Here is a 19,653-nt window from a genome sequence, read left to right on the forward strand (position 1 = left end):
AAAGATCTCCATCTGTTAACATTCGTGTTGCTCACAATAAATCTATTTATAAAGTAACACATACAGAGAAAAGACTGCAGTGTTTACTATAATAACCACACAGGTTTACGGCTGTTTTTGGGCTCAAAGTTTGGATGTGTTTGGTTGACTTTTCAGTTTTCTGGGAGTTCGTGTCTGTCATCAGGTTTTTTCTACACCTGTCAAGCAAAGCTAGAAGCTGGCATAGTGTTAGCTTTGATTTTTAATCAACTTAATATTTATATATTTAAATGAAAAGACTAAATGTGTTGTCTTTCTTTATAAAAAGTTAACATTCATCACATTTTCTGACCAATCGTAACAGTCCATTTCACACACATCTTTAAATCATCCTCTGCTGAGCAGCCTGTGAAGCATGAAGAAACCTTCCTGAACTTTCCACTGCTGTGGATTTTCCATTTTCTAACATGTTTTGCTGTCAGTCTGGAGTTTTGGTTATAATGAACCTGCATTACTTCAGTTGTTTTTGAGTTATTCACAAAGAAGCATCAGTGAGAAAAAAAAACAGGAAAAAACTCTGTCGTGAAAAGAAGAAACAGATCACGTGTAATTAATGAAAGTGTTTTTCTAGCTTTCCTTTTTTACAGTATAAATATATTCTTCACGGTGACACAGTGAGTAACAGATTATAGTGAGGATGACGTCACTTAATACTGAAAGTAACATTTTCTGTTGAAAGTAGAAAAAAGATCGAGTCAGAGCTGAAATTCCCGCCTGGTGAAATAGATTTTAGACACAGGAGGAACACGCAGTGATCAGCAGGAGCAGCTTGGAGTCCAGTCTTCTTCACACTGAGGAGGGACATATATGCAGGAACAGTTGTCATAACTGTTACAACCACCAGATGGCGAAAGAGTCCCACTGCAACTTTAAGCCATGAAGGATGTGTCTTGATGTTTGCTTGTGATAAATCTGCTTTATGTGAGTCTTTTTCAGAGAGTAACAGTAATATGTCTGATTATATGTCTTTAATCAGTAAAGTCTCGCTTTGCTAGAAATAAATAAATAAATAATAAAATTGTAAACATGCAGCTGTATGTTAGAAGTCACAGAGACTTCTGTCCAACGTAGTGTCCAAATGAAGCCTGAAGCTTTTCTTCACCCTCTTGTCAGATGGTCAGCAACAAAACTCTGTTCCAACCAATGTCTGATAAGAGATGAGACACAGCAGCTGAGCAAATGATCATTTCATGCTGAAGACATCCTCAGACAGAATTAAACACATACATAAACACAGCCTGGTGCCAATAACACAGCTAATGACACTGCTGTATCACTGGCTTTACTGATTAAAGACCATATCTGAAGGAAATCTTTGAACACAACAGAAAGTGACCTTTTAAACCTGCGACACTGATGCTGCATTCAAGGACCATTACAAACATTTTAAAGGACTTAAGAACATGAAGAAAATGTGACTTGTTTCTCTGTAATGAAGCTGTTTTAGTGAAGAAAGTTGAAAGGTCACAGAACGACTGCTGAATCTTCTGCTCTAAACATGAACTCTGAACTTTGTGATGCTTCAGGAGGAAAACTGCTTCAGTTATTCTCTCAGATTCCATTACTTCCAGTTGCGCCGTAAGATGGCTGCACCGACGAGAGCTCCCAGCCATCTCAGCAAAAATGTTATTATTTATTTTGTTCTGCTTTCAATTTCTGTGCGCACAGCGCGATCATACACTCGGTATGACAGACAAATGCTTTTGGAGCTACGTTCGTCAGCCAGTTTGGACTTTACAGCGGGTTTCGACTCCGTGGACGCTCTGCTGCCTGGGATCCTTTGTTTACTCGCGCGACGTCGAGGGAAAACAAAGAGGGGGAAACGCGCCGGAGTTCTGTGCCGAACGTGACAGAGAAACAGCAAGCCACCTCTCCCCAGCATCCTGCTCGCGAATCTCCAGTCTCTGGACAACAAACTTGACGAGCTGCGTGCACGGATTAAACACCAACAAGACATCAGGAATTGCTGCGTTCTGGCCTTCACAGAGACATGGCTGGAGCCCAGCGTCCCCGACTGCGCCATCACGCCGGATGGATTCACTGTTTACCGGGGAGACCGAACGAAGGACTCAGGCAAGAAAAGGGGAGGAGGGGTGTGCTTTATGGTTAACTCCTTGTGGGCTAGAGATGTGTGTATCTTAAGAACTTACTGCTCTCAGAGCCTCGAGCTGCTGACCATTAAAGTCAGGCCTTTTTACCTCCCGAGGGAGTTCAGCTCAGTTCTCCTCTCAGCTGTTTACATTCCTCCACACGCTGATAAAATTACGGCTATGGACGAACTGTATGACATCATTACTGGACTTGAGAACAATAATCCAGAAGCTGCCTTTATTGTGCTGGGAGACTTCAACAGAGCCAACATGAAGAAGGTTCTCCCCAAATACTATCAGCACATCTCCTTCCCCACAAGAGGTGATCAAACATTGGACCACTGTTACACTCCATTCAAAGAGTGCTACAAACCCCTACCCCGCCCAGCTTTTGGTAAGGCAGACCATTGTTCCATACTGCTGCTGCCTGCATACAGACAAAGACTGAAACAGGAAAAACCAGCTTCCAGGGTTATTTACAAATGGGACAGTGAGGCTGAGGAGGTCCTGCAGGACTGCTTTGAGACAACTGACTGGCAGATATTTGTGGATGCAGCTGATGGCAACATCAGTGAACTCACAGACTCTGTCATTGGATATATTGGAAAGTGCATGGATGATATCATCACAAAAACCACTGTCCGCATATATCCAAATCAGAAACCCTGGGTAAATAAAGACGTTCGCGCCAAGCTAAAAGTGCGGACCTCTGCCTTTAACTCCGGGGATGCTGATGCTTATAAAGCAGCCAGGTATGACCTCCGAAAGTCCATAAAAAAGGCCAGAAGGGACTACAGGGACAAAATGGAGTCCAGCTACCACAGCTTTGACACCAGGCGACTGTGGAATGGACTGCGCTGCATCACTGACTACAAGAAGGTCAACACAGTCAGTGTTCAGCCCACTGCATCTCTCGCAGACGAGCTCAACAACTTCTATGCTCGTTTTGATGCAGACAACAGAGAGCAGATCCTCTACCCTCAGGAGGACAGTGAGGCTGCAACTTTAACTCTGAGAACAGAAGCTGTGAGATGGACCTTTAAAAAGGTAAATCCTCACAAAGCTCCAGGACCAGACGGCATCCCAAGCTGGCTACTCAGAGTGTGTGCAGACGAGCTGGCAGAGGTGTTCACCAACATCTTCAACCTCTCCCTGAGGCAGTCAGTGGTCCCCACGTCCCTCAAAGCATCCACCATCATTTCCGTTCCCAAAAAATCAGTGGTCTCCTGTCTGAATGACTACCGTCCTGTTGCACTGACATCAGTCATCATGAAGTGCCTGGAGCGGCTGGTCAAAGGTCACATCTGCTCCTCCCTCCCTGACACACTGGACCCTCTTCAGTTTGTCTATCGGACAAACAGAGCCACAGAGGATGCCATTGCCCTGGCAATGCACACCACCCTCACTCACCTGGAGAAAGGGAATACATATGCAAGGATGCTCTTCATCGACTACAGCTCGGCATTTAACACCATCATCCCCTTGAAACTTGCCACGAAGCTCGTCGACCTTGGGCTGGGAACACCAATCTGCAGATGGATTCTAAACTTCCTCACAAACAGGCCCCAGGTGGTGAGAGTTGGTAAGCACGCCTCCTCATCACTCATCTTAAACACAGGTACGCCACAGGGTTGTGTGCTTAGCCCCCTCCTATATTCCCTGTTCACACACGACTGTGTTGCTAAACACGAGTCCAACACCATCATCAAGTTTGCTGATGACACAACCATCATAGGCCTCATCACAGGCAATGATGAGACGGCCTATAGAGAGGAGGTGATGGCACTGTATGAGTGGTGCCTGGAAAATAACCTGACTCTTAACATCAGCAAAACTAGAGAGATGATAGTGGACTACCGGAAACGACCAGTCAGAGAACACCAGCCCATCCACATCAACGGTGTCAAGGTCAAAAGGGTCAGCAGCTTCAAGTTCCTTGGAGTCAACATCACCGAGGACTTCTCCTGGACCCTTCACACAGACACTGCTATCAGGAAAGCTCGCCAGCGGCTTTACTTCCTGAGGAGGCTGAGGAAGTTTAGCATGAACGCCAACATCACCTCAAATTTTTACAGGTGTGCAATTGAGAGCTTGCTGATGAGCTGCATTACAGTTTGGTACGAAGCTGCTCTGCCAGCAGCCGCAAAGCACTACAGAGGGTGGTGAAGGCAGTAGAGCACATCACTGGCACGAGGCTTCCTGCCATTCAGGATATTTATCTCCAGCGATGCCTCCGTAAAGCACACAGCATCATCAAGGACCACAGCCACCCAGCACATCAGCTGTTCTCCTTGTTACCATCTGGCAGACGTTACAGGAGTCTGTCTGCTCGGACTACAAGACTTAAAAACAGTTTTTACCACCAAGCCGTATGACACCTCAACCACAACACTTAAACACACACAACACAGCACTCAGAGCACACAGTACTCTGTTTAATCTGCACTGGTCACTTCACTTTATTGTCATTGATATTTATATTTAAAAGTGCAATACTGTAATTTTCTGCTGCTCATTCCTGTGCAATATCCCATCTACCCTCCCGTCATATTTCTTTTCAAGATTTTCTTATTTAATCACTATCCATCCATCCATCCATCCATCCATCTTCATCCGCTTTATCCGGGACCGGGTTGTGGGGGCAGCAGCCTAAGCAAAGAGGCCCAGACCTCCCTCTCCCCAGCCACCTCCTCCAGCTCGTCCGGGGGAACACCAAGGCGTTCCCAGGCCAGCCGAGAGATATAATCTCTCCAGCGTGTCCTGGGTCTGCCCCGGGGCCTCCTCCCGGTGGGACATGCCCGGAACACCTCACCCAGGAGGCGCCCAGGGGGCATCCTTGTCAAATGCCCAAACCACCTCAGCTGGCTCCTTTCGATGTGGAGCAGCAGCGGCTCTACTCTGAGCCCCTCCCGGATGGCCGAACTTCTCACCCTATCTCTAAGGGAGAGGCCAGCCACCCTTCGGAGGAAGCTCATTTCCGCCACTTGTATCCGCGATCTCATCCTTTCGGTCACTACCCACAGCTCGTGGCCATAGGTGAGGGTAGGGACGTAGATCGACCGGTAAATTGAGAGCTTCGCTTTTACACTCAGCTCCCTCTTCACCACGACGGACCGGTGCAGCGTCTGCATTACTGCAGCTGCAGCCCCAATCCGTCTGTCGATCCCCGGCTCCCTTCTCCCATCACTCGCGAACAAGACCCCGAGATACTTGAACTCCTCCACTTGGGGCAGGAACTCATCCCCGACCCGGAGTGGGCACTCCACCCTTTTCCGGCTGAGAACCATGGCCTCAGATTTGGAGGTGCTGATCCTCATTCCCGCTGCTTCACACTCGGCTGTGAACCGCTCCAGTGCGAGCTGGAGGCCCTCACCCGATGAAGCCAACAGAACCACATCATCAGATCAGAGATGAGATCCTGAGGCCACCAAAGCGAAAGCCCTCCGCCACTTGGCTGCGCCTAGAAATCCTGTCCATAAAAATTATGAATAGAACCGTTGACAAAGGGCAGCCCTGGCGGAGCCCATCACCCACCGGGAATGAGTCCAACTTATTGCCGGCAATGCGAACCAAGCTCTTGCAACGGTTGTATAGGGATCGAATGGCCCGCAGCAATGGGCCAGACACCCCATACTCCCGCAACACCTCCCACGGGACACCCCGAGGGACACGGTCGAATGCCTTCTCCAAGTCCACAAAACACATGTAGACTGGTTGGGCAAACTCCCATGCACCCTCAAGTATCCTCGAGAGGATGAAGAGCTGGTCCAGTGTTCTGCTTCCTCCTCGGAAGACGCGTCAGTGGGATTAAGGAGGTCCTCGAAGTATTCCTTCCAACGCCTGACAATTTTTCTCAGTCGACGTCAGCAGCGCTCCGCCAGCACTATACACAGTGCAGGTAGAGCACCGCTTTCCCCTACTGAGACGCCTGACGGTTTGCCAGAACCTTTTTGAGGCAGTCCGAAAGTCTTTTTCCATGGCCTCTCCGAACTCCTCCCACACCCGAGTTTTTGCTTCAGCCACTGCCCGAGCCGCCTTCCGCTTGGCCTGTCGATACCTGTCGGCTGCCTCCGGAGTCCCACAGACTAACCAAGCCCGATAGGACTCCTTCTTCAGCCTGGTGGCTCCCTTCACCTCTGGTGTCCACCATTTGGTTCGGGGATTACCACCACGACAGGCACCAACCGCCTTGCGGCCGCAGCTCAATGCAGCAGCTTCGGCAATGGAGGCGCTGAACATGGTCCATTCGGACTCAGTGTCCCCCGCCTCCCTCGGAATGCTGTTGAAGCTCTGCCGGAGGTGTGCGTTGAAGATCTCGCGGACTGGGGCCTCTGCTAGTCGTTCCCAGCACACCCTCACTACGCGTTTAGGTGCACCAGGTCTGTCCAGCGTCCTCCCCCGCCACCTGATCCAACTCACCACCAGGTGGTGATCAGTTGACAGCTCAGCCCCTCTCTTTACCCGAGTGTCCAGAACATATGGTCGCAAGTCTGGTGATACGATTACAAAATTGATCATCGACCTACGGCCTAGAGCGTAGGTTTAATCACTAGTGTACATATATTTATATTTATAGTTACATATATATTTAGTCATCTTTTCTCTTTTACCATGTCTCTCTAATATTTAGCTCCTTACTATTTTTATATTTTATTTTATTTTATTATATTTTATTATATTTTCTCCTACTGTATCATGCTGCTGAGTGACTGCTGCTCGTCAAACACATTTCATTGCAATGTTGACCCTGTGCTAACTTGCATATGACAAACAAAACTGAAAACTGAAACTGAGATTAGTTTCATATTTTCTGCATCAGATTTGAGTGAGATCCTGGAATGAAGACAGAAGAAAAGACTTTGTTCAAAGTTTGATTTATAGTCAAACCTTCCAGTTTATTCACACAATAAAACATCAACACAATATATGAATTCATTCATTAAAATCACAGTTTTTCCTCATTTGTTTGATGATTTTGACAAAAACAAACACAAACACACACACATGGTCTGCCATACTCATGAAGAGAAATGTGGACATTTTTCAATACAAATATTCCAGAAACATTTAGAGGATAGAGAAGTTTACATTTTCATGTGGAGAAATATTTTAGTAAATCAAAATGATGCTGAGCAGTGATAGCCTCCATAAACAGTCACAGGAAAGATCTCCTTTAAAAACTCAGAAACATCAAGAGAACAACTAGAAGATGTGGAGGTACCACCCATAATGTTTGACTGACAGCTGATCTCTGTGCAGAAATGATGGAGAGAAAATAAAATGAAACTAAAATACAGATTTAAACCCACAATATGAAAGACTTCAGTCTATTTCACTTTAATCAACTCAGCAGAGTCTCCATAATTATAGTAAAGCCAAAGTCCAGCATAGAGCGGCTGAGTGAATGTGGTCTGGACTCTGTGGAGGAGAGTCATGGTTTCAGAGACGCTGTAGAAGGACAAAATACCTGCTCTGTGATCCAGGTACACTCCTACTCTGGAGGAACGAGGACCTGAGACACGAGTTTGGATGTTGTTGTACCGAAATGTATAACTGTTGTTGTAACACTCTAATGACCAAGATTTGTCATTACGTGCAAATCTACAATCACTCCCTGCTCTGCTGATATTCTTGTATGCGACTGCTACATCAACTCCTCCCCCTCTCCACTCCACCTCCCAGTAACAACGTTCAGTCAGACTCTCTCTACTCAGGACCTGAGACCTTCCAGTGAATCTGTCTGGATGATCAGAATAAGACTGTTGTTGATCCATTAATGTTGCTTTTCTGTTCCCCTCTGATAATAACAGCTTTTTGTTTGCTGTGTTTGGATCCAGTGTGATTTCACATGAATATTTTAAGAATTCAGCTCTGGTCTTTGGCTCTGGTGGATCTGACAGTAAAACATCCACTTCAGTGACTGTCAGTGAGATGTTTGTCCATTCCTCTCTCAGAATGTCCTGTAGTTTATCTCTGACCTCTGACACAGCTGCTGTCACATCCTCAAAGTAGCTCAGAGGACGGATATTGATGCTGGATGAGTCTGTAGACTCACTGAGTGCTGACAGTGAGGGGTAGTTGTGTAGAAACTGGATGTGATCCTCTGTGTGTGAGAGCTGCTTCAGCTCAGCATCTTTCCTCTTCAGCTCAGTGATCTCCTGCTCCAGCTTCTCCTGAAGCTCTTTGACTCGACTCACTTCAGTTTCCTGCTGGGATCTGATCTGCTGCTTCACATCAGAGCTTCTTTTCTGGATGAGATGGATCAGCTCAGTGAAGATCTTCTCACTGTGCTCCACTGTTTGATCAGCAGACTGATTGATGGCCTCCACCTCCTGTTGAAGCAGCTTCACATCTTTCTCTCTGTCCTGGATTCTCTGCTGGATGTTTTGTCGACTCACCTCCAGCTCTCTCTGCCTCTCAGTCCTTTCTGCTGCAGCTGAGACTGTGTCGTGGCCTTTATGTTCATCCACAGAGCAGAGATAACAGATACTCTGCTGATCAGTACAGCAGAACATCTTCATCACCTCATCATGATGAGAGCAGATGTTCTCCTGGAGCTTCTTGGAGGGCTCCACCAGCTTGTGTGTTTCAAATGCGGAGGATATAAAATGAGGCTGAAGGTGTTTCTCACAGTAAGATGCCAGACAGAATAAACAGGACTTGAAGGCTTTCATTTTTCTCCCAGTGCAGACATCACAGGCCACATCTTCAGGTCCAGCATAGCAGTGATCAGCAGGAGCAGCTTGGAGTCCAGTCTTCTTTAGCTCCTCCACTAAATCTGCTAACATGGTGTTTTTCAACAGGACAGGCCTCGGTGTGAAAGTCTGTCTGCACTGAGGGCAGCTGTAGATTTTCTTCTTTTCCTCTTCATCCCAGAAGCTTTTAATACAGTTCATGCAGTAGCTGTGTCCACAGGGAATAGTCACCGGATCCTTCAGTAGATCCAAACAGACTGAACAGCAGATTTTTGTTTGATCCATTTGATTCATGTGCTGTGCCGTTTCACCGTCTCTCAGTGACTGTCAGACAGTTTCACTTCCTCTGAACAGAAACAACCTCTGTGCTCTGAAGGGAAACAGATCTCTGCTCTTTTTCACCTCCTACAGGAAATGAGGCTCACCAGCAACTGCATTTACACCATGTTGTTTAGACCCATCCTGATACAGACACATCTGTGAAGGGAGGCACTAAAGAAATATTATTACAGAGCGACCAAGAGCCAATCACATGATGCAGGGTGTGGTATGTTTGGTTACAGCAAGCAGTAACAAGTCTGACCCAGGTAAACTGGTTTAACTGGTTTAAACTGTTAAAATTAGTTTCAACTGGGTCAGCCCAGTTGAACTTTTCTTGAGTTATGACAGTCAACACTCAGCGAGTTCATTTTATATTTCAAAAAGTTCAGCAAAGTTTAGGATGCTGTGATGAATAAAAATAAATCACACTTTATATTTTGATATTTTCTAATCTTAGTTCATTCTCACATTTACAGAATGATGCATGGGAACAACTGACTCCACTAAATCAAACATAGGTTTGATTTAGTGGAGTCAGAAAATTGCAGATTGCTGGATCCAGGGGCATCACTGGGTTTCAAGGACAGGAGGGGCTTTGCCCCCAAGAGATGCACACGATATGAAAGAACGTAGTGAATGAGCACAAAATTTCACAAACAGAAAACAAAGACTGAGAAATTGCTTTCCTACTTTTTTGGACAGATTAAACATCCTAGGCCACCAATAGATCTATTGTTTTATTTCAGTCTGTTTTATAATACAGTACAACAAGAAAACAGAGGAAATGTGTTTGCTGCATCAATAACAAGAAAAAAACTGAAAATAAAAAAGTACATCCTTTTTATGGCTGCAATCACCAGTTACTTGGTGGGTGGAAGCATCAAAGAATGACGTCTGTTTTTAAGAGTGGCAAATCGGTCAATCGCTCTGTTGTGACTCAGATACTGAAGCATGTCTTTTTCAATAGACATGACTGCAAGACTGTGAAATCTTTTCTGACCCATTGTTTGACGCAGCCTTTTGTCTTGGCACCTGGTTCAGGGATACTGTGGGTGTTACACAGGGCCTTGGTTTTCTCATACAACTCTGTAGCAAATGCATCTGAGTGTTTGTCCTTAAGTGTGTCACACACAGCTTGTTTGCAGATAAAAGCTTCTGAGTCTAAAGTCTCTTTCTGCAGGAATTTGTGGAGTCCTTCGGTTACAGACAGAATCGACTGAAACATCAGTAGTGCATAGACTGCTGAGAACTTGTAGAGCTTTACTCTGAGACCAACAGCTATGGGGGATCCAATTGCAGATAGGCACTCCAAAATGGCAGGCAATGTCTCAAGAACTGCACTGATTGATCGCAAAGTGTTTGAAAGTTGCACAAGCTCAGTTTTTGTCAATCCAAGCTTTGCCTGAGTCTCCATGAACTTATGATGATTGACTAGGGAGGTGCTGAAGAAACAATTCACAAACTCCAACAAGCTGAAAAGCTCCACAGCCTCTGGGACAGCCTTGCAAGTATTGCACAAAACCAGGTTGAGTTGATGAGCATAACAATGCACATAGATAGCCTCAGGATGGAGCCTTCTAAAATGTGCTTGTACACCTCCAGTGGAGCTCATAACGGCTGCACCATCATATGTTTGTGCTACACACTTAAGCTCTGCAAGACCATTGTTTTGGATCTGCTGCTGAATCTCATTTGCAATGGACCGGGCATCAAATGATTTTATCTCTGCAAGTGCAAGGAAACGCTCCTTCACTGCCCCCTCTGACACGTACCTGACACAAACAGCTAACTGCTCTGCCTTTTTGCCTCATCTGCCATGAAGGCATAGACTTAAGACTTTGTCATTTCAGATACAATGACACTAGTAACTTCCTGGGCACAACAGTCAATCATGTCATTCTGGGATGCTGGCGAGATATACTGTGCATTTGATGGGGGATTATGTTTTTGAAGAAAAGGATCAAACTCCTTCAAAAGCTCCGTGGAAGCAAGAAAATTCCCTGTGTTTGGGCTGTCTTCACCTTCATCATTGCCACGAAAAGGGAGTCCCTGTCTCCCTAACATAGAGGTGACTGCAACAATTCGTCTGAGATACTCTCTTCTTTCGACTATCTCACTCACATTTGCAATTGCTATCATCTGTGCAACGTTTCCCTGTTTGCTAGTTCCCTGGTAGCTTTTCCACGTAACAACACTGTCCTTATGTGTTTGAGCCATCTCATGCTTGCCAAAGATGACTAAAGCTTTCTTCCAGTTCTTGCAACCGCTACTGACCAAAACTATCCTGTTTGATGTTTTTGCCAAACACTCTACATGGGAAGCAGAAAGCTGCATTCTGGTTGATCACATGATGCAGGGTGTGGTTTGTTTGGTTACAACATGCAGTAACAAGTCTGACCCAGTTAAAGTTTAATAGTTTATCTTTACTTGGTGCTTTGAAATGTGACAGTCAACACTCAGCGAGTTCATTTTATATTTCAAAAAGTTCAGCAAAGTTTAGGATGCTGTGATGAATAAAAATAAATCAAACTTTATATTTTGACATTTTCTAATCTTAGTTCATTCTCACACTTACAGAATGATGCATGGGAACAACTGACTCCACTAAATCAAACCTATGTTCAAATGAAATTACTGTACAAGACAGGCAGCAAGCTTGATTTCTTGATTATTTTTTTAAATAGTAAAATATATGTAAAACTATTTAAAAAACAAATACAGATAGTGTTCTAATTCTACATTCTTTAGTCATTTTTCCTGTGTACCAACATGGATTTCGAAACAATACATTAATATGTGCTTTAAATGCAGACACTCAAATATAACTCAACATTCACACTGAAGATACACAGTAGACATAAGAATCAGTTTTCATGCCCTTTGTTTATTCTTTCATTTAAAATCTTTGTGGTAAAGATCATCATAATTACACATTAACTTTCATGTACAGCTTAAATGTTTCACTACACTGTTGGCAGCAAAGATTACACAGCAAAGCCGATTAAACTAGAAGCTAAACGACTGTTCAGTCCAAGGGCGTAGATTTGGCATGGACGGAAGGGACCCACCAATATCCAGCGATTATTGAATTGTCCCCACCAATAATTTGAAAGAAAAACAAACCCGATAGAAAGAAGAAAACGATCTGTCAGCGTCTCATTCACCCAGCGGTGCAGAAAGAGTTAAAATACGTTCTCTACTGGAGTCCTACGTCACGTGACAAATATGGCCAATGTGATTGGAGCTCTGTTTAGTTTTAGCAGCGGCAAACCTGCGCTGCGAGGAGGAGGAGAGGAGGACGGCAGCAAAGAGGAAGAACCTGGATATAAGAAAGTATTTTTCAAAGAAACCTGTAAGTCACTTAAAGTCAAGCTCACTCATAAAATGTAGTGATGGTGAGATGAAGCCTCGTGATGAAATGAAGCTTTCCATCCAACTGGTCGACTCATGGTTCGAAGCATTGTGATGATTCATTTGCTCTACTGCGCCATCAAGTGGACGATTCAAGTGAAACGGGCTCAATGATTATAATGATGTGATGTGTAAACCTCTAAACTGAATAAATAAATTGTTTTTATGGTTTTTTATCCCGAATATTGTCTCAGTATGTCTGATACAAAAGAGAAAGTGGAAACTATCAGTACAGAGTTTTTGGGATGATTGTGTAACTGTGTAATCATGCTTATGTACATCTCAATAATGACACAAACTAGTGTGTGGCGCTTCAAGTTGAATGAATAAAGAAATTACTTTTGTTCATGACACCAATAACTAAACTCTAAATATTAGTTATATTTAATATTATACTCATTTTATATTATATTAATTTAATTAATGTTTGTGTATAATAAATTGGCAGCTTAACACAGGAATGTACATGGAAACAAAAAGGGAGGGAGTTGTGATGTGAATGTGGTTGTGACTTTATAACAGTGCTCATGACACTAGGGAAAAGTTTTCATTTGTTTTTATTCAAAAATAGCAGCTTTTCCACAGTGCTGGGCTTAAGACGGTTCCTCTTTTTTGAGAGGATTTCTCCTGCTTTTGAAAATATCCTCTCACAGGGCACAGATGAAGCAGGGGTTGCAAGAAAAACCACAGCAAGTTTATACAAGTTTGGATAAAGAAATTTGTGTCCAGCCCAGTACTCCAGCGGATTCTCCAGTCTGCCGATATTTGGTTCATGGAGGTATTTCTGTACTTCAGCTGTTGCATCAGCAGTAGCATTTGGGGTCTTTGTCTCCAGAACAGTGGTGTCCAAACGATGCCACAGTTTGCTACCTAAAACAAACAGAATGTAAGTAACTAAATACAATATAATAATCGAAATGTGCTCATATACCTTGAGTCACAGGCTGAGAAGCTTTTGATGATGAGGCTGCTGATGAGAAGGCCACGTGCCGCAAAATAGCAGCACATTCAAAAATAAGTCTCTTCTCAGCATCCATTGCTTTATTTGGGCTAAAGAAGCCTATTTTTTTGAACCTTGGATCCAGCAATGTTGCCAGTGACATGATGCTCATTGACTGCAATGTGTAGAGCTTCTCCTTTAATTGTCTCCTTAGACACTCAACCATGGTGGAGCTCTCTGGAGTTAGGACAACTCCCATTTCCTCTTAATTTAGTGCATGGTGCAACATTGTTAGAAGTGGAATTACTTTGGATCCAGACACTCGCTTTTCCTCTGACAGCTCAGTGGTGGCATCATTAAATGGGGAGAGTATTTTAAGACATTCTGCCATAAGGTCATACTGTTCAGAGGATAGTGGGCAAATATCAGTGTGCAGGCCAGCTAACGATGCTCCAATAGGTTCCCTGAGTTCATGAACACGTTGAAGCATTTGGAATGTGCTGTTCCAACGTGTATCCACCTCTTGAATTAACTTCAGTGCAGGCCGGCCCATTTGCTCCTGCACCTCTGTCAGCCTCTCCTAGAAAAACAGCCAACACAAACTGATTAATTCAAGCTGTGTTACTGCAGCAGCACCTCAAAGCAGTAATGAAATAATGGAACAAACCTTAGCAGTTGTACTGCTCTTGAAATATCCCACTATCCTCCTACAGGTAGTCCGGATGTCAGACAGCGTCGTGTGTTGATCAAGAGCTTTTTTGACCATTAGGTTTAATGTATGTGCCACACAATTACTGTGACGCAAACGAAGCTCCTTAGCACAAGCACCCATGTTTGCTGCTCCATCAGTCACATAACATGTAACTTTGTCTGTAATGCCCCACTCTGACATGAGCGCTGCTGTTACTTGTGACAAATTGACAGCAGTATGTGCTTGAGGGAAGTGCTGAACACCTAACACTACAGAATGCAATGCAGTGTTAGAGTCAATGAAATGGCAGGTGACGGCTAGGTAAGCCTCTGTGTTAATGGAGGTCCACATATCAGATGTCAAACTAACTGCAGAAACCTTGGCCACAGTCAGTTTTTCTTTTTGTTTGGACTCTTTGTATCTTTGGTCCACCATAGCTTTCAAAGCCTAAACAAAAGAAGGTACAGTACTTAATATGTAAATAAAGGCAAAATGGAAACATGCTTCATATTTTAAGATACACACCTGCCTTGTGGGGAGAACATAGTTAGGGTTCAAAACTTTAACAAGCTTCCTAAACCCACTGTCCTCCACAATAGTGAAGGGCTGGGAATCCTCTATCACCATGTTGACCAAGGCCTCATCCACATCATTCCTCTCCCCTGATACAACAAAAAAACATTAAGAAATTACATATTTCAGTAAATAGAACCCAAATATTAATGAATTACATGGGGAATATAAATGTATCAAATGACTGTATCCTTAAAACCTACAAAAACTCACCTAAGCTTGGTCCACCTTGGTTAGTCTCCTTGTTCTCATGCAGGGCTCTGTAATGCCTCAGCATAGATGAGGTGTTGTTGCTGTATCCAAGTTCTTTAGAGCACAGCAAACACTTCACCTTTTAATAAACAAAAAGACAGAAATCTGATTATAGGATCTGTGGTGTGGTTTATTTATATTATGGTACTTATCATTTCTTTATTACAGTGTGTATACCTTATTAGGAAAGATGACATCAAAATGTTGCCAGACGGGAAAATTTTCTTTTCCTTGCTGGTTCCATCGAGGGAAGAAATGCTCAAGTAACTATGTAACACGTACGTAATCCAATTCCACAACACAATGTGATGGGGGAATCAGCTGTGTTTTGCTGCCCATTTTATTTCGAATTTGGCGCGAACCGGTGAACCAGTTCCCGAATCAATCACGTGGTACGGACTGCCCGCGAGGCCTCGAACGTCACTGCATACGTAATCAAAGCAAGCCTCGATACGCGCTTCAGAAAAACGCCCCCGAGATTACCCGACGCACGATTCGGAGCTTCGACATTTTAATAAAATGTGTCCGTCACAATAACGTTACAGGCTATGCTAGGCTTTGGCCCACATCAGTCTAAAATTGTATGTAACCATGAATAACGTGTTTTGTAAACTAACTGCACAGCAGGCAGCACTATCAGTTCTCTCAGTCTCAGAGCAGCATTTCTAATTTTGATTGAAACTGTCAGAGAAAACGGCAGCCTCGAGCGAGCCAGGATATTAGTTTACAGAGGCTGTTAAAATTATATGTCTAACGTTAAAATGTTGGTGACACAATAATTTTATCCTAATGGTACTGACATATTCATAGCGTTAATTTTTGAGACAAGATATCACGAGGTAGTCAGGATTTTGCAAATATTCCACCTTGTAGTGAAGTTTGCACAAATTGTTTGGTGGCAATATGTCCTAGTGCAGTCAGAGGGGAAGAGCCAAAGGTGAGGCACATCAAGCACAGAATAATAATTTTAATCTGAGGATAAAACTCATGTACTGAGGCTGAAAGAAGCTTCAGTGCTCTCAGAAGACTAAAAAGATGGCTAAGGTCAACAGTGACTCAAATGAGATTAAACAATGCTGCTGTGTGTCCACCAGGAGAGACTGGACAGTATAGATGTAAAACAAATATGCCAGCAGTTTATCTCAGTTAACGAGAGGAGCAGGCATGTGTTTGGCTCCTTCACATAGTGGACATTGAGTTGTTGTGTGGGTCACCAGTATGTCCATGTCTGTTGCTGTAACAGTAGTTCATGTTTAGAATAAAACATCCCAGCTCACTGACTTGATCGGGGCAATAGTGCCTAAAATGTTGCATAATTTTGCTGAGAGATCTTTTACTTTGTGGTAATCTTAGACGAGTAGTATTATGGACAAAACCCAGCAGGTCATTCAGTGTTCCCTTAGTGCTAATGTATCAGAGATGTTGGTGTAATATAACTGAACTAATGTTGTTAATTTCTTAAAGTCATTTTCTTTTATTGTCATGACTGTATTTGAAGCTATTTTTATGTTTGTATGATACCTGATTTATATGGAATATGACTGAAGTAAACTAAAGTCTAAAATACTTAGTCAGTCATTTGTTTAATAGTAATTTAACATTATCTAATTCACATATAAAACTATGAATTGTAATTGTAAGTGGTTTAAAAGCATGTAGAATAGGATATGTAGGCAAGTATAGTTCTCTTTTTTTTTTTTTTTTTAAATCAAGAATCAAAGACAAAAAGGAAAGAAAGAAACAAGGCAGGGTTCGATGGTTGAATCATTCGTCCCCACCAATCCCAAAACCAAATCTACGCCCTTGTGTAAAGCATTCCCACGTTAAGCTTAACAACCGAGATATGGAGCGACTGCCTCTTCTCTCTCTCTCTCTCTCTCCTGCTGCTACTTCAGTCGTGAAACTGATCAATGATCAGCTGATCGGCTTTTCTGTCGGAGTCCGTCTCTCTTGTTTGTTTATCGCCGACTTCGCGCCAGAAAGAGGAAACAACAGCAGCACGTTTAAGCTTGATAAGCTGTTGTTAGAATTTATTTAATATTACTTTCTAGACCAGGATCCTTTTCTACGCAGCTGACAGCTGGTAACTGTGCAGAGGCGGATCTAGCAAAGTGTAGCCAGGGGGGGCGATAGGGCATTAACAGGGAAAAGGGGCACAAAGAAATACTTTTCTTTCTTATTCTCATTTAAAATGTTGAGCTTTTAATAAAAAATTTTCCGAATCTTTCACCCAAAGTTTTAATCTGATGTAAAATGTATAGAAGTCCATTACTGTATATAGTAACTATTAAGTCTCATATATACCCTAGTAAGCTGTAGTACTTTTTCCTTTGGGAAGGTATCATCTGTGCAGTCTGCAATTCTGTTGAAGAAAGATGTTGAATCGATTTAATTATTCTTGAAAAATAATTGATTTCTGTGCATTTTTTTTTTCAAACTGCATCAAATTAAAGTTGATTACGTTGATTAAGCATCATGAGGTGGAGGGTGGTTGCCTTTGGTTGGTTAGGTTTCACAGGAAGCAGAGGGCGAGGTGGCGGGGGATTCTCTGGCTGGCTGGAGCAGCATCTAATAACCAACTCGGAAAATAAAAAAAAATACAAACAAACCAACAAACACGAAAACATCATGATACAGACTTATAATTTGCACTGATGTTTTTTCGAAATTCTATATGCGAAAAGTGAGCGCGAGAGCCCTCGGTGCGCCTGTTTGCTGCTGAAGTCAAAGTAAACTTTATTGTCATCTCCGCTATACAGTCCAGTATATAGAGAGACGAGACGACGAGGCTCCAGTTACAGCAGTGCAAGTAAACAAACAATAAATATAAGAAGAGTAAGAAAATAAATATACTTTTTAGGACTCGGGGTAAAGGGATCAATAACAATTTAAAATTTACAGTTTGATGATTTAAAGTCTCACATACAACCTGTCGAAAGGGGAGGGGCCGGCTGCTTCCAAATAGAGCACATTTCATTCATAATGTTGTAAATCCAAGCCCATTATGTATTCATGATCTGAATCCTGGGTTGTGTGAAATCCCAAAACCCTAGACAAAGTGAATCTTTGAACTAAGGTGTAGGTCTATTAGGTTATGTTGTGGTGATTTGTGTTCATACTGGAGTGCAAAATTAAAACCAATGGAAGATGGACAAGAAAAGTTCAAAGCCATCAGGTGCTCAGTTTAGAAAAAAGAGAAAAGAAGAGGAGGAGAAACGAGCAAAAGATGCAGGTAAGCAGATGTGTGATTGGATAATGGCAGGTCATCCTGAAACAATCAGAATCAGAATACTTTATTAATCCCTATGGAAATTATGTGGGTTTCAGTTGCTCCAAGAAGAAATAGTAAAACTAGTAACAATAACAGACTAAACTCCAAACAATACATTGTGTTACAGAGGGAGTGTTCGCCCGGGGCGCCAAACAGGCTAGGACCGCCACTGAGTGACATACAACTTGTTATTTAAAGTATCACCATTTAAGAGTTAAAAAAATGATCTGTACTTGTTACATTTTTATCACTTCTAAATTATTATAATCTTACAATAACAAAACACTTTTTCTTTTGTCAAGACATCATTCATATATTTAAGTATTCAGTGATTGGCTCGAGTAACATGATGAACCCAAGTACGAAACACTTGGGAAGTGAAGAAAAAACACCAATAAGGACCTGAGACGAGCATCGCTGCAATGAAGTTCATTTTATTCTTTGCTTTTTAACTGTTATATTTGACATTTCTGTCGCAGACTTCCAGCTGACGTCACATAGCTCCACCGCCCAACTGAGGCAGGGGAGCCATCTGGTCGCCTTCCAGGAGCTCATAGACCCAGGACATGAGGTGATCATCAAACTGTGACACCCTCATTCACTTTGCAGTATTCAACACAGAACCATATAGACCCATCTGTTTTCACTTACAAGAACTATGGGGCTACACAACGTGCTGTGTGACTTTTCTATTACTCTCAACTTCAGTATTTTTGCCGATTCTCTCTGAACAATTTGTCTTTTATGTTCAGGTAAGCAGTAGGGCCGTGAACGCAGCGTCACACCAGGGCGGGTTATAAAAAGGTGCTCTGTGAGAGCTGTACAGTATGTAGCAGTCTCATCTGCCATATGTTTCTTTATATACTGACCAAGAAACTGTCTCAGTGTTTCTGTTTATTTCCATCCTCACAGTCAGTCACAGCCATCACACAGCATGAGAAACAAAATCTCTATTTCTTTAAAATGACCCCATTTCTGACTTTCAGATTAAAATTGAAGGCTTTCACATCCACGGTTGATCACAGAGTCAAAGTCCTTTATACACAGTCCTTCAAGTACAGATAATACAGGAAGATAGAGATCCTAAAAACACAGTTAAAGTAGCCAATAATGTGTTACATATAATTCATTTTAAGTTTATGTTGAGCTTTAAAATGTTCTCTGCAATAAAAGTTGTTACTCTCTGAAAAACCATCAGAGCTTCAACACCTGGTATATTACTCAGTAAACAAAACCAAAAAGTTCAAGGCAGAAATCTGAAAACAAGACGTCACTGATCAACAAGCTGACAGAACGAGAGCCAACAGTTTACTATCAGAACTGAGGCTGATCATTAACAGGGAGCAGCAGGTAACAAGGTCATCAGCAGT

At 42.9% G+C, this 19,653-nt stretch overlaps 1 protein-coding gene and 2 pseudogenes across 1 annotated transcript; all 3 read right to left on the reverse strand.

Moving 5' to 3' along the window:
- Positions 1-6,998: 6,998 nt before the first annotated feature.
- On the reverse strand, positions 6,999-9,298 carry LOC146497211 (tripartite motif-containing protein 16-like). The gene has a single exon (XM_085140761.1). The coding sequence runs from the start codon at positions 9,116-9,118 to the stop codon at positions 7,457-7,459; it is 1,662 nt and encodes a 553-aa protein (XP_084996887.1). The 5' UTR covers positions 9,119-9,298; the 3' UTR covers positions 6,999-7,456.
- A 163-nt stretch (positions 9,299-9,461) lies between these two features.
- On the reverse strand, positions 9,462-11,417 carry LOC146497212 (zinc finger MYM-type protein 1-like; annotated as a pseudogene).
- Positions 11,418-13,096: 1,679 nt separating this feature from the next.
- LOC146497213 (E3 SUMO-protein ligase ZBED1-like) lies at positions 13,097-14,968 on the reverse strand (annotated as a pseudogene).
- Between the last annotated feature and the right edge of the window lie 4,685 nt (positions 14,969-19,653).

Source organism: Neolamprologus multifasciatus, chromosome 18 (assembly GCF_963576455.1).
Source record: "Neolamprologus multifasciatus chromosome 18, fNeoMul1.2, whole genome shotgun sequence".
Classification (NCBI taxonomy): Eukaryota; Metazoa; Chordata; class Actinopteri; order Cichliformes; family Cichlidae; genus Neolamprologus; species Neolamprologus multifasciatus.

Coding starts and splice junctions, on each gene's coding strand:
- LOC146497211 (XM_085140761.1), bottom strand. CDS start 9,118: ATGAATCAAATGGATCAAACAAAAATCTGCTGTTCAGTCTGTTTGGAT.